At 57.5% G+C, this 13,946-nt stretch overlaps 1 protein-coding gene across 1 annotated transcript in view; it reads left to right on the top strand.

The window, feature by feature from the left end:
- Window positions 1–1,761: 1,761 nt before the first annotated feature.
- The window catches only part of LOC119953395 (puff II/9-2 protein-like), a 44,627-nt gene continuing 32,442 nt past the window's right edge, over window positions 1,762–13,946 (top strand). Inside the window, exon 1 of the mRNA XM_038777627.1 lies at window positions 1,762–2,185. Within this exon, the coding sequence (XP_038633555.1) occupies window positions 1,907–2,185 (279 nt within the window). The 5' untranslated portion in view covers window positions 1,762–1,906. The remainder of the gene's footprint in view (window positions 2,186–13,946) is intronic.

Genomic DNA, 13,946 nt, shown 5'->3' with positions numbered 1-13,946 from the left:
TTAACTCCACGTTAAACCGCAATCATCCTGAAAACCACAGTGATTGGAACAAAGAGCATGATGAGGACACAAGAGACTGGCTCATTTATGCCAACAAGTGATGGAAACTTGGCAGTCCATAACTCTGAGATCAATCCTTTTCCATGCTTGAGTGTGGGGGGGAATGAACCCTCACATAGATCATTGGGAACTCTTGTTCAGTTTCCAACCTTAACTCCCTCCGATCTATCTGTTATTCCATTTCTAACCCTTTTGACTATCCCCTGATGAAATTGCATCCTGCAACTCCTGTAACAGAACGCAGTGCTGAATCCTCGCTGACGTTATTGCCGAAATTGCCTTGCCTTCACGGAATAGGCCTAGCAATAGCTTGTGATGGGTGATGATAGAAAATATGGGAGCCGTACACGTATTGATGGAATTCGTTTTCGACCTGGGCATATTTCCTTTTGGCCACAGCCAGGGTCCGAGAGGCAGAACGATCGGACGGTCCCGGCCGTCACACAGCCGATGGGACAGAACTGCCCCAATGCCACACGATGATGCACCGCAGGTGGCAGGCAACAGTTTCGAATGGGCAAAATGTGCAAACACCCCTGAAGAGGACAATGGGCATTTCACCTTTTTAAACGCTGCATCCGGGGCCTTGCCTCAAGCCCAAGGTTGGCGCATCCTCAAGGGTAAGTGGAGGGGGGGTTAGGACAGTGGTAAAATTTGGAATACATCACCCATAATAATTTACTCCTGCAAGAAAAGAGCGAAGTCCTGTGGTGCCTCGAGGAGCAGGGGTCATTTTGTTTGCCGGTACTTTCTCTGCGACATGGTGTAGGCCGCCTTGGTCCACCCAGTGTCCGCAGGGCTTGCTGACAGCCGGTGGTCCTGCAGAGTGGGCTAGCTGATGGTGTCACTGGTGGGACATCTGCCCTGCGAGTGGCGGCAGTGTGCCAGGGTGTGCGCGGATGGCCACGACGCATGCGTCCGGCAATCGAGGCGTGCCCCGCGGCTCGCCTGCCTCCTCTGCAGTGGGGCAATGCCTCAGATGGGTGCACGATCTTATCATAGAATTTACAGTGCAGAAGGAGGCCATTCGGCCCATCGAGTCTGCACCGGCTCTTGGAAAGAGCACCCTACCCAAGGTCAACACCTCCACCCTATCCCCATACCTCAGTAACCCCACCCAACACTAAGAGCAATTTTGGACACTAAGGGCAATGTATCACGGCCAATCCACCTAACCCGCACATCTTTGGACTGTGGGAGGAAACCGGAGCACCCGGAGGAAACCCACGCACACACGGGGAGAACGTGCAGACTCCGCACAGACAGTGACCCAAGCCGGGAATCGAACCTGGGACCCTGGAGCCGTGAAGCAATTGTGCTATCCACAATGCTACCGTGCTATCTTCTCCGCCCGATCGCGATTCTGGCGTTGGCCGACGGAGAAACCCACCCCAGGTGTTGCGTCTCTCACACTTAGGGAAGATGGGACAGGAGTCGGACATCAGCAGCTGGGATTGAGGGAGAAAAAGTGAAGCTTGGAGTTGAACCAAGATCCTCAGCATAAACCAAATACACTGGATATAAAAGTGGAAACTTTAATTCCATGTGGCTTCCCTCAAGCTCTGGTGCTGCCAAGAGTCTTTGCGCAGTCTCAGCTTTAATTGTTGTTTTCAGGCAATATCCCAATCAGTGCATGTCTGAGCAGCATGTGATTTCCAGGAACTTGATGTTAATACTGCAAAGTTCAGTGACGATATCGAGAGACAGAAACGGGACTTCCACATTTCAATACAGGGAAGAGCAGGGGAATATTCTTCAGACAGTTATATTGAACATTACTTGGTTGTCGACACTTCCCCACTGCCATCTAAACGTTAACACATTCATCTCCTGGGCCACCAGGACAATGCTGACAGCTTTTGTGGCGTGGACCACAAGACACCCATGCTCAGTCTTGACCCTGTTCTGCCTGGGCCTGGTGATGTTCAACATTGCATCCATGTCTCCAGGCCAAGATCACTGTGGAATGTTGAATGCACGGTTCGACAGGGATAACAGATTGCTTTGGAGGCAAAACGCAGACCTGCACGAAGGTCTGAGGATCTCGAAGGAAAAGGTGGAACGTCTGGAGTCTGAGCTCTCGAAGATCAATCACATCCCCGAGGCGAAGAAGCGTGAGGAGCTGGTGAGTCGCCTGGCCCCTGTCAGGGAGGGGGACCTGAAGTGAAGGAGACACACAGCGGAGGGAGGATTTGAGTTTAACTGGAGGCATCTGTTGGATGCAGAATGAGGCATGAGTGAAGAGAAAGATTGATTTGTATTTTGACAGCACTATGTTTCAAAGCGCGCTCACAGCCAATCAAGTATTTTAATCATAGTCACTGGGGCTGGTTTCGCTCACTGGGCTAAATCGCTGGCTTTTAAAGCAGGCCAGCAGCACGGTTCGATTCCCATACCAGCCTCCCCGGACAGGCGCCGGAATGTGGCGACTAGGGGCTTTTCACAGTAACTTCATTGTAGCCTACTCGTGACAATAAGCAATTTTCACTTTTTCATTTTCATTATAACATTGGTAACAGAGCAGCCAGTTTGTGGACAAAATCACACAAACAGCAGCATGACAAAGACAAGGAGACCAGTTTCTGTGACTGATTGAACAGAAAATGCTGGTCTCTGTAACCAAGAGGACCTTCAGGCCTTTGGTTTAACATAATTCCCCTCCGTAAAGCGGGTCATGGACTTCATTAGTGAACACAAAAGGTATTTATTGCTAAGAACAGTTCAGCAACCTCAAGGCTGCACCTAGCTCCCTACATGTCTAACAGACAGTGCTGCACTGTCAGAGGGTCAGTACTGAGGGAGTGCTGCACTGTCAGAGGGTCAGTACTGAGGGAGTGCTGCACTGTCAGAGGGTCAGTACTGAGGGAGTGCTGCACTGTCAGAGGGTCAGTACTGAGGGAGTGCTGCACTGTCAGAGGGTCAGTACTGAGGGAGCGCTGCACTGTCAGAGAGTCAGTACTGAGGGAGTGCTGCACTGTCAGAGGGTCAGTACTGAGGGAGTGCTGCACTGTCAGAGGGTCAGTACTGAGGGAGTGCCTCACTGTCAAACGGTCAGTACTGAGGGAGTGCCGCACTGTCAGAGGGTCAGTACTGAGGGAGTGCTGTAATGTCGGATGGTCAGTACCGAGGGATTGTTGCAAATTCAGAGGGTCACTACTGAGGGAGGCACTGTCAGAGGGTCAGTACTGAGGGGGTGCTGCACTTTCAAAGGGTCTGTACCAAGGGAGTGCTGCACTGTCAGAGGGTCAGTAATGAAGGTGTGCTGAACTGTTGGAGGGTCAGTACTGAGGGACTGATGCACTGTCAGTGGGTCAGTACTGAGGGAGTGCTGCACTGTCAGAGGGTCAGTACTGAGGGAGTGCTGCACTGTCAGAGGGTCAGTACTGAGGGAGTGCTGCACTGTCAGAAGGTCAGTACTGAGGGAGTGCTGCATTGTCAGAGGGTCAGTACTGAGGGAGTGCTGCGCTGTCAGAAGGTCAGTACTGAGGGAGTGCTGCATTGTCAGAGGGTCAGTACTGAGGGAGTGCTGCACTGTCAGGGGGTCAGTGCTGAGGGAGCGCTGCATTGTCAGAGGGTCAGTACTGAGGGAGTGCTGCACTGTCAGAGGGTCAGTACTGAGGGAGTGCTGCACTGTCAGAGGGTCAGTACTGAGGGAGCGCCGCACTGTCAGAGGGTCAGTACTGAGGGAGTGCTGCGCTGTCAGAGGGTCAGTACTGAGGGAGTGCCCCACTATCGGAGGTTCAGTACTGAGGGAGTGCTGCGCTGTCAGAGGGTCAGTACTGAGGGAGTGCCCCACTATCGGAGGTTCAGTACTGAGGGAGTGCTGCGCTGTCAGAGGGTCAGTACTGAGGGAGTGCCGCACTGTCAGAGGGTCAGTACTGAGGGAGTGCTGCGCTGTCAGAGGGTCAGTACTGAGGGAGTGCTGCACTGTCAGAGGGTCAGTACTGAGGGAGTGCTGCACTGTCAGAGGGTCAGTACTGTGTGACTGTTGCATTATCAGAGGGACTGTACTGAGGGAGTGCTGCACTATCGTAGCGTGTGTATTGTGGGAGTACTGCACTATTGGAGGATCAATGTTGAGTGAGTGCTGCACTATTGGAGGTTGAATAATGAGGGAGTGCTGCACTTTGGAGGAGCCATGATTTAAAGGAGGCATTAAATTGGGGTCTCCTTCATTTCAGATAAATGCCAAAATTTCAAAGAGCTGGCGCGTTGCCCCAGTGATTTGTCCCAGATTCATCCCTGAGCCATTGCTTAAAACTTTTTCACATTACATGTTTGTAAAATCTTGCTGTATGTAAATTGGCTGATGTGTTTCCTGCATTATAGCAGCGACTGCACTTTATGAAATGGTTCATTTCCTGTGAACCTCTTCGGGTTCTTCTGAGGTTGCAAAAACTTTGATAAAATTCCAAGTTTTTTTTTCAATAATTTCTTCCCTGGAAAATGTACTCTCAGTAATTATTAGTAAAGTGCCTAGCTCCCCTCCCAGCCTTGCTCTTGTATTCCTCAACAGTCACCAACACTCTTGAAAATGACCATACTGCCTGTGTGATTCTCAACTATTTCAGTAGCTTCACTTACTGCAGCTTGCATCAGTCAGCACAGTATCTACACTCTCTCACACACACACACTTAAAAAGCTCACTCAACACGCACACACTTGACACATTCACACACATGCTCACAATCAACACACTCGCTCACACTCACCCGCACTCGACACACTCACAATCGGCACACACACCGACGCACACACTCAACACACACTTGACAGACTCACTCACTCACAAACGTGACACACTCACTCAATCAACACACTCACACACACCCAACAAACTCATTCACACACACACTAACGCACACTCGACACACACAATTACGCACACTCAAAACACACACACACTCACTCATACTTGATGCACACACATTTGACTCACTCATACTAACAATCGGCACACTCACAATTGACACACTCAAAACACACACACTGTGATGAATATAGGAATTTCATATACATTGTATTGTATGTATCTGGTGAGGTAATGGTTTTCAGTGCCTGGATTAGTTTGTAGATGTGAATGCGTGATAATGTTTTTTTAAATCCTGGTTTAAAAGAAAGAGAAACACTTTGGCTGCAGATCATGCAATTAAGCATTGTAAAAATGAGATCATAATTCATTCCAACCATGCATATTAACTGAAATATGAATAATGGAATTTTGTTTATAGAAAGGAGGTTCCGTGGGGAGGAGATAATTAGACATGTTGTGTTTAGCCCTAGTGAATGGGCATAACCCAGTTAGTGGGATAGAGATGATGTAGTTAATGGGAGGAGCCAGGGCTGAAACAGTCACGTGTTGAGTTTTCAGTTTAGATCTTGCTGTGAACAGAACAGAAGCTTTTTGCCAAATGCTGGGAAGTTAAACAGTAGTTTGCCATAGGCAAGAATCTGCAGGCTGTTTTCCTGAAGGATCTCTCTCTCTCTCAAAGCAATTTCTCCAAGATATCACTCTACAGCAAGTATTCCTGGGTTTACTCATTATATTTGAAAGTGGATGCTGCACGATCAATTGCACGAAAGACTCAGGTTGGTAGAACCTGTGGCTATATTACAGTCAGATGCATGGCCTCCTACTGGAGCTGGCTAAATGGCTGATCAGAAGGAGGACGCACATATTTATACGACTCCTTGTGGGCGGAGCTAGCCGGCAGGGGCTACCGGCGAACCTGTAGTGCAGGTCCTACCTTACAACCCCTAATACAGGTGCGCACAGTGGATCACCACATTCACCCCCTGTTAAAATGAGTCCGGTGGGGGTGGCGTGGAACTATATACAGTTTTGCAAATAATTTACAGTGGGGAGGGGGAAAAAAAATATCCATATTGATGGTCCGGTGCCCGTCGGAGGTTAAGCCGATCCGGTGGTTTGACAGTTCGCTGGGAGCGACGTAACGGTGGCAGCGATGTCGGTGCTGGCGGTGCTGGTGTCGCCGACGTCGGTACTGGTGGTGTTGATGCTGGCCAGTAGTCGGATGACTCCGGGAGCGTGCCGAAATCTTCCTCGTCCTCTTGCGTGGACAGGGGAAGGAGGGATGGACCTGGTGGGGCTAATGTTGGGAGCGACGGGGGAGGGGAGGGTGGCGGGTGGGTGGGGGAGTGTGTTGGAGTGGAACCTGAGGGAGCCAGGCCCCTGAGTGAGACTGTATCCTGGCGGCCGTCGGGGAACTCCACGTAGGCATACTGGGGGTTGGCGTGGAGCAAGTGTACCCTGTCCACCAAGGGGTCCGCCTTGTGGAGTCAGACATACCTACATAGAAGGGCCGGTCCTGGAGCTGCGAGCCAAGTCGGGAGAGACACCCCGGATGTGGACTTCCTGGGGAAGGTAAAAACACATTCATGGGGTGTGTTATTTGTGGCTGTGCACGGTAGTGACCGGATGGAGTGTAGTGCATCAGGGAGGACCTCCTGCCAGTGAGAGGCTGGGAGGTTTCTGGACCGTACGGCCAGCTGGACGGCGCTCCAAACCCTCCCGTTCTCCCTCTCTACCTGCCCGTTTCCCCGGGGGTTGTAGCTGGGCGTCCTGCTGGAGGCGATACCCCTGCTGAGCAGGAACTGACGCAGCTCATCGCTCATGAATGAGGATCCCCTGTCACTGTGGATATAGGCGGGGAATCCGAACAGAGGGAAGATTGTGTTGAGGGCCTTGATGACGGTGGCAGACGTCATATCGGGGCAAGGGATGGCGAAGGGGAATCTGGAGTATTCATCGACCAAACTGAGGATGTATGTGTTGCGGTCGGTGGAGGGGAGGGGCCCTTTGAAATCCGCACTGAGGCGTTCAAAGGGGCAGGAGGCTTTCACCAGGCGCGCGCGGTCTGGCCGGTAGAAGTGCTGCTTGCATTCCGCACAGACCTGGTAGTCTCTGGTGACTGTCCGTACGTCCTCGACGGAGTAGGGCAGATTGTGGGCTTTGACGAGGTGGTACAGTCGTGTGACCCCCGGGTGACAAAGGCTGTCATGCAGGGCCCGGAGTCGGTCTACTTGTGCGCTGGCACATGCACCTCGGGAAAGGGCGTCGGGGGGCTCGTTGAGTTTGCCGGGGCGATACAAAATCTCGTAATTATAGGTGGAGAGCTCAATTCTCCACCGCAAGATTTTATCATTTTTGATCTTGCCCCGCTGCGTGTTGTTGAACATGAAGGCTACCGACCGTTGGTCTGTGAGGAGAGTGAATCTCCTGCCGGCCAGGTAATGCCTCCAATGCCGCACGGCTTCAACGATAGCTTGGGACTCTTTTTCGACGGATGAGTGCCGAATTTCAGAGGCATGAAGGGTGCGGGAAAAGAATGCCACGGGTCTGCCTGCCTGGTTTAGAGTGGCGGCGAGGGCGACGTCTGAAGCTTCGCTTTCAACTTGAAAGGGGAGTGCCTCATCTACTGTGTGAATCCCGGCCTTGGCTATGTCTGCTCTGATCTGGGCGAAGGCGTGTTGTGCCTCGGCCGCAAGGGGGAATTGAGTGGACTGTATGAGTGGGCGGGCCTTGTCCGCATAGCTTGGGACCCACTGGGCGTAGTAGGAGAAGAACCCCAGGCATTGTTTGAGGGCCTTGGGGGAGGGGAAGCTCCTTGCGGTCGGCATCGGGCCCCAGACGTCCGTTTTGGACTACATAGCCGAGGATGGCTAGATGGGTCGTGCGGAACACACACTTCTCCTTGTTGTATGTAAGGTTGAGGAGAGTGGCGGTGCGGAGGAATTTAGCGAGGTTGACGACGTGGTCCTGCTGGTCATGGCCGCAGATGGTGACATTGTCTAGATACGGAAACGTGGCCCACAAACTGTACCGGTCGACCATTCGGTCCATCTCCCTTTGGAAGACCGAGACCCATTTAGTGACGCCGAAGGGAGCCCTAAGGAATTGATAGAGCCGACCGTCTGCCTCAAAGGCAGTGTATGGATGGTCCGATTTATGAATGGGAAGCTGGTGGTAGGCGGATTTCAGGTCAATTGTTGAGAAGACCCGGTACTGTGCAATCTGGTTGACCATCTCAGAAATGCGAGGGAGGGGGTACGCGTCGAGCTGCGTGTACCGATTGATGGTCTGACTGTAGTCCACGACCATTCTGTGTTTCTCCCCCATTTTTACTACTACCACCTGGGCTCTCCAAGGGCTGTTGCTGGCCTCGATAATACCCTCCCGAAGCAGCCGCTGGACTTCGGACCTGATGAAGGTCTTGTCCTGGGTGCTGTACCGTCTGCTCCTGGTGGCGAATGGCTTGCAATCTGCAGTTAGATTGGCAAAGAGGGAGGGGGGGGTCAACCTTGAGGGACACGAGGCCACAAACAGTGAGTGGAGGTAGGCGCCCGCCGAATTTAAGGGTGAGGCTCTGGAGATTGCACTGGAAATCCAGGCCCAGCAATAGTGCAGCGCAGAGGTTAGGAAGGACGTAGAGGCGGAACCCGCTGAATTGATTTTCACCGTTGTCGAAGCGGTGGCCAGGTTGTGAGGACGAGACTGGTCCAGTGTCATCGAGGCGAGCTGCGGGTGGCCGTCCGAGGTTTCAGATATAGAGCGTCGGCGACCCAGATCTGGCGTTCCAGCCCCGTGGGGGAGACAGGATGACGGCGTCCAGGGGTCCTGTAGGGAAAAGAATGTCGGCACCCATGGAGCGCACGTTGCGGGGGCGGGGCAAGATGGCGGCGCCCATGGGCTGCACGTGGACTGAGGGGGGGTGGCAGCGCCCACTGGCTGCACGTGGCCCTGGAAGGAGAAGATGGCGGCGCCCATTGTGCGTTCGGCAGGGGGGAGGGGGCGATTGCGGGCGCGGAAGCAGCGACTACGCGAGCCTGGCACACAGCTGCAAAGTGGCCCTTTTTACCGCAGGACTTACAAGTGGCGGTGCGGGCCGGGCAGCGTTGGCGGGGGTGTTTCTGCTGACCACAGAAGCAGCAGCGGGGATCCCCGGGGTGCGCGGATTTGTGGACGGCACAGGCATATTGAGTCAGCAGGGCCCCAGCCGAGGGGTCGTTTGCAGGGTCCAGGAGGGGTAGGATGGGTGGGCGCGCGGCGAGCGGGGTAGGCATGGACGTTATGAGATGTGACCGTCATGGAGAGCGCTAAGGTTTTTGTCTCCGTTAGGTCGAATGTGGCCCCTTCCACCAATCGTTGTCGGATGGTGTCCGACGCAATCCCCATCACGAATGTGTCACGCATGAGGAGATTGGAATGTTTAATGGCCGTAACGGCCTGACAGTCACAGTCCCGTATGAGTGGGATTAGAGCCCGCCAGAAGTCTTCGATAGACTCACCAGGGAGTTGAGAGCGAGTGGCGAGTACGTGCCTGGCAAAGAGCATGTTTGCTTTCTGTGCATAGTTCTCTTTTAGGAGTGCCATCGCTTCCGCGTACCTCGGGACAGTCTTGGATACAACGGGAACACGTTGGAGCTCAACCTGGAGTATAGAACTTGGATCTTCTGAGCTTCCATCGGCGTGGATTTTGCAGCGTTGATGTAGGCCTCAAAACAAGACAGCCAGTGATTAAAGTCCTTTCTGGCATCGGGCGAGTGCGGATCCAGCTGCAGGTGATCTGGTTTGATTCTGATATCCATCTCTTAGTAAATCTGACTGTAATAAATTGATGCATGATCCATTGCACGAAAGACTCAAATTGGTACAACTGTGGCTTTATTACAGTCGGATGCGTGGCCTCCTACTGCAGCTGGTGAAATGGCTGATCAGAAGGAGGACAAGCATATTTATACGCTCCTTATGGGCGGAGCTAGCCGGCAGGGGCTACCGGCGAACCTGTAGTGCAGGTACTACCTCACAGGTAGAGAGTTGTGCGTGGAGGGTAGGGAGTGGTGCGGGGAGGGTAGGGAGTGGTGCGGGGAGGGTAGGGAGTGGTGCAGGGTGGGTAGAGAGTGGTGCAGGGAGGGCAGGGAGTGGTGCGGGGAGGGTAGGGAGTGGTGCATGGCAGGTAGGGAGTGGTGCGTGGAGGGTAGGGAGTGGTGCGTAGCGGGTAGGCAGTGGTGCGTGGCCGGTAGGGAGTGGTGCATGGCGGGTAGGGAGTGGTGCATGGCGGGTAGGGAGTGGTGCGGGGAGGGTAGGGAGTGGTGCAGGGAGGGTAGGGAGTGGTGCGCGGCGGGTAGGGAGTGGTGCGGGGAGGGTAGGGAGTGGTGCGGGGAGGGTAGGGAGTGGTGCATGGCGGGTCGGGAGTGGTGCGTGGCGGGTAGGGAGTGGTGCAGAGAGGGTAGTGAGTGGTGCGCGGAGGGTAGGGAGTGATGCGCGGAGGGTAGGGAGTGGTGCGGGGAGGGTAGGGAGTGGTGCACGGCGGGTAGGGAGTGGTGCGGGGAGGGTAGGGAGTGGTGCGGGGAAGGTAGGGAATGGTTCGGGGAGGGTAGGGAGTGGTGCGCGGAGGGTAGGGAGTGGTACATGGTGGGTAGGGAGTGGTGCGGGAGGGTAGAGAGTGGTGCGGGGAGGGTAGGGAGTGGTGCGGGTAGGGTAGAGAGTGGTGCATGGCGGGTAGGGAGTGGTGCAGGGAGGGTAGGGAGTGGTGCTGGCAGGGTAGGGAGTGGTGCATGGCGGGTAGGGAGTGGCGCGGGGAGGGTAGGGAGTGGTGCGGGGAGGGTAATGAGTGGTGCATGGCGGGTCGGGAGTGGTGCGGGAGGGTAGGGAGTGGTGCGGGAGGGTAGGGAGTGGTGCGTGGAGGGTATGGAGTGGTGCGGGGAGGGTAGGGAGTGGTGCGGGGAGGTTAGGGAGTGGTGCGTGCCGGGTAGGGAGTGGTGCGTGGAGGGCAGGGAGTGGTGCGGGGAGGGTAGGGAGTGGTGCGGGGAGAGTAGGGAGTGGTGCGCGGAGGGTAGGGAGTGGTGCGGCGAGGGTAGGGAGTGGTGCGGGGAGGGTAGGGAGTGGTGCGGGGAGGGTAGGGAGTGGTGCGGGGAGGTTAGGGAGTGGTGCGTGCCGGGTAGGGAGTGGTGCGGGGAGAGTAGGGAGTGGTGCGCGGAGGGTAGGGAGTGGTGCGGCGAGGGTAGGGAGTGGTGCGGGGAGGGTAGGGAGTGGTGCGTGCCGGGTAGGGAGTGGTGCGGGGAGAGTAGGGAGTGGTGCGCGGAGGGTAGGGAGTGGTGCGGCGAGGGTAGGGAGTGGTGCGGGGAGGGTAGGGAGTGGTGCATGGCGGGTAGAGAGTGGTGCGTGCCGGTTAGGGAGTGGTGCGTGGCGGGTAGGGAGTGGTGCGGGGAGGGTAGGGAGTGGTGCGGGGAGGATAGGGAGTGGTGCGTGGCAGGTAGGGAGTGGTGCGGGGAGGGTAGGGAGTGGTGCGGGGAGGGTAGGGAGTGGTGCATGGCGGGTAGAGAGTGGTGCGTGCCGGTTAGGGAGTGGTGCGGGGAGGGTAGGGAGTGGTGCGGGGAGGGTAGGGAGTGGTGCGGGGAGGGTAGGGAGTGGTGCATGGCGGGTAGAGAGTGGTGCGTGCCGGTTAGGGAGTGGTGCGGGGAGGGTAGGGAGTGGTGCGGGGTGGGTCGGGAGTGGTGCATGGCGGGTAGGGAGTGGTGCGGGGAGGGCAGGGAGTGGTGCGGGGAGGGCAGGGAGTGGTGCGTGGCGGGTAGGGAGTGGTGCGGGGAGGGTAGGGAGTGGTGCGGGGAGGGCAGGGAGTGGTGCGTGGCGGGTAGGGAGTGGTGCGGGGAGGGTAGGGAGTGGAGCGGGGAGGGTAGGGAGTGGTGCGTGGAGGGTAGGGAGTGGTGCGGGGAGGGTAGGGAGTGGTGCGCGGAGGGTAGGGAGTGGAGCGGGGAGGGTAGGGAGTGGTGCGTGGAGGGTAGGGAGTGGTGCGTGGAGGGTAGGGAGTGGTGCGTGGCGGGTAGGGAGTGGTGCGCGGAGGGTAGGGAGTGGAGCGGGGAGGGTAGGGAGTGGTGCGGGGAGGGTAGGGAGTGGTGTGCAGAGGGTAGGGAGTGGTGCGCGGAGGGTAGGGAGTGGTGCGGGAGGGTAGGGAGTGGTGCGGGGAGGGTAGGGAGTGGTGTGCGGAGGATAGGGAGTGGTGCGTGGCGGGTAGGGAGTGGTGCGGGGAGGGTAGGGAGTGGTGCGTGGAGGGTAGGGAGTGGTGCGGGAGGGTAGGGAGTGGTGCGGGGAGGGTACGGAGTGTTGCGGGGAGGGTAGGGAGTGGTGCGGGGAGGGTAGGGAGTGGTGCGCGGAGGGTAGGGAGTGGTGCGGGGAGGGTAGGGAGTGGTGCATGGCGGGTAGGGAGTGGTGCAGGGAGGGCAGGGAGTGGTGCATGGCGGGTAGGGAGTGGTGCAGGGCGGGCAGGGAGTGGTGCATGGCGGGTAGGGAGTGGTGCGGGAGGGTAGGGAGTGGTGCATGGCGGGTAGGGAGTGGTGCGGGTAGGGCAGGGAGTGGTGTATGGCGGGTAGGGAGTGGTTCGGGTAGGGTAGAGAGTGGTGCGGGGAGGGTAGGGAGTGGTGCGTGGCGGGTAGGGAGTGCTGCGGGGAGGATAGGGAGTGGTGCGCAGAGGGTAGGGAGTGGTGTGCGGAGGGTAGGGAGTGGTGCAGGAGGGTAGGGAGTGGTGCGGGGTGGGTAGGAAGTGGTGCGGGAGGGTAGGGAGTGGTGCGCGGAGGGTAGGGAGTGGTGCGGGGAGGGTAGGGAGTGGTGCGGGAGGGTAGGGAGTGGTGCGGGAGGGTAGTGAGTGGTGCGGGGAGGGTAGGGAGTGGTGTGCGGAGGATAGGGAGTGGTGCGTGGCGGGTAGGGAGTGGTGCGGGGAGGGTAGGGAGTGGTGCGTGGAGGGTAGGGAGTGGTGCGGGGAGGGTAGGGAGTGGTGCGGGGAGGGTAGGGAGTGGTGTGCGGAGGATAGGGAGTGGTGCGTGGCGGGTAGGGAGTGGTGCGGGGAGGGTAGGGAGTGGTGCGTGGAGGGTAGGGAGTGGTGCGGGGAGGGTAGGGAGTGGTGCGGGATGGTAGGGAGTGGTGCGGGGAGGGTAGGGAGTGGTGTGCGGAGGATAGGGAGTGGTGCGGGGAGGGTAGGGAGTGGTGCGTGGCGGGTAGGGAGTGGTGCGGGGAGGGTAGGGAGTGGTGCACGGAGGGTAGGGAGTAGTGCGTGTAGGGTAGGGAGTGATGCGGGAGGGTAGGGAGTAGTGCGTGTAGGGTAGGGAGTGGTGCGGGGAGGGTAGGAAGTGGTGCGCGGAGGGTAGGGAGTGGTGCGCGGAGGGTAGGGAGTGGTGCGGGGAGGGTAGGAAGTGGTGCGGGGAGGGTAGGAAGTGGTGCGCGGAGGGTAGGGAGTGGTGCGGGGAGGGTAGGGAGTGGTGCGCGGAGGGTAGGGAGTGGTGCGGGGAGGGTAGGAAGTGGTGCGGGGAGGGTAGGGAGTGGTGCGCGGAGGGTAGGGAGTGGTGCGGGGAGGGTAGGGAGTGGTGCGTGTAGGGTAGGGAGTGGTGCGGGAGGGTAGGGAGTGGTGCGGGGAGGGTAGGGAGTGGTGCGCGGAGGGTAGGGAGTGGTGCGGGGAGGGTAGGGAGTCGTGCACGGAGGGTAGGGAGTGGTGCGTGGCAGGTCGGGAGTGGTGCGGGAGGGTAGGGAGTGGTGCGCGGAGGGTAGGGAGGGGTGCATGGCGGGTAGGGAGTGGTGCAGGGAGGGTAGGGAGTAGTGCGTGTAGGGTAGGGAGTGGTGCGGGGAGGGTAGGGAGTGGTGCGCGGAGGGTAGGGAGGGGTGCGCGGAGGGTAGGGAGTGGTGCAGGGAGGGTAGGGAGTGGTGCGCGGAGGGTAGGGAGTGGTGTGTGGCAGGTAGGGAGTGGTGCGGGAGGGTAGGGAGTGGTGCGGGAGGGTAGGGAGTGGTGCAGGAGGGTAGGGAGTGGTGCGGGGAGGGTAGGGAGTGGTGCGGGGAGGGTAGGGAGTGGTGCAGGAGGGTAGGGAGTGGTGCGGGGAG

The sequence above is a fragment of the Scyliorhinus canicula genome, chromosome 18 (assembly GCF_902713615.1).
Source record: "Scyliorhinus canicula chromosome 18, sScyCan1.1, whole genome shotgun sequence".
Taxonomy (NCBI): Eukaryota; Metazoa; Chordata; class Chondrichthyes; order Carcharhiniformes; family Scyliorhinidae; genus Scyliorhinus; species Scyliorhinus canicula.
The sequence above is the reverse complement of the archived record's forward strand: the minus strand, read 5'-3'. Positions and strand labels throughout refer to the sequence as shown.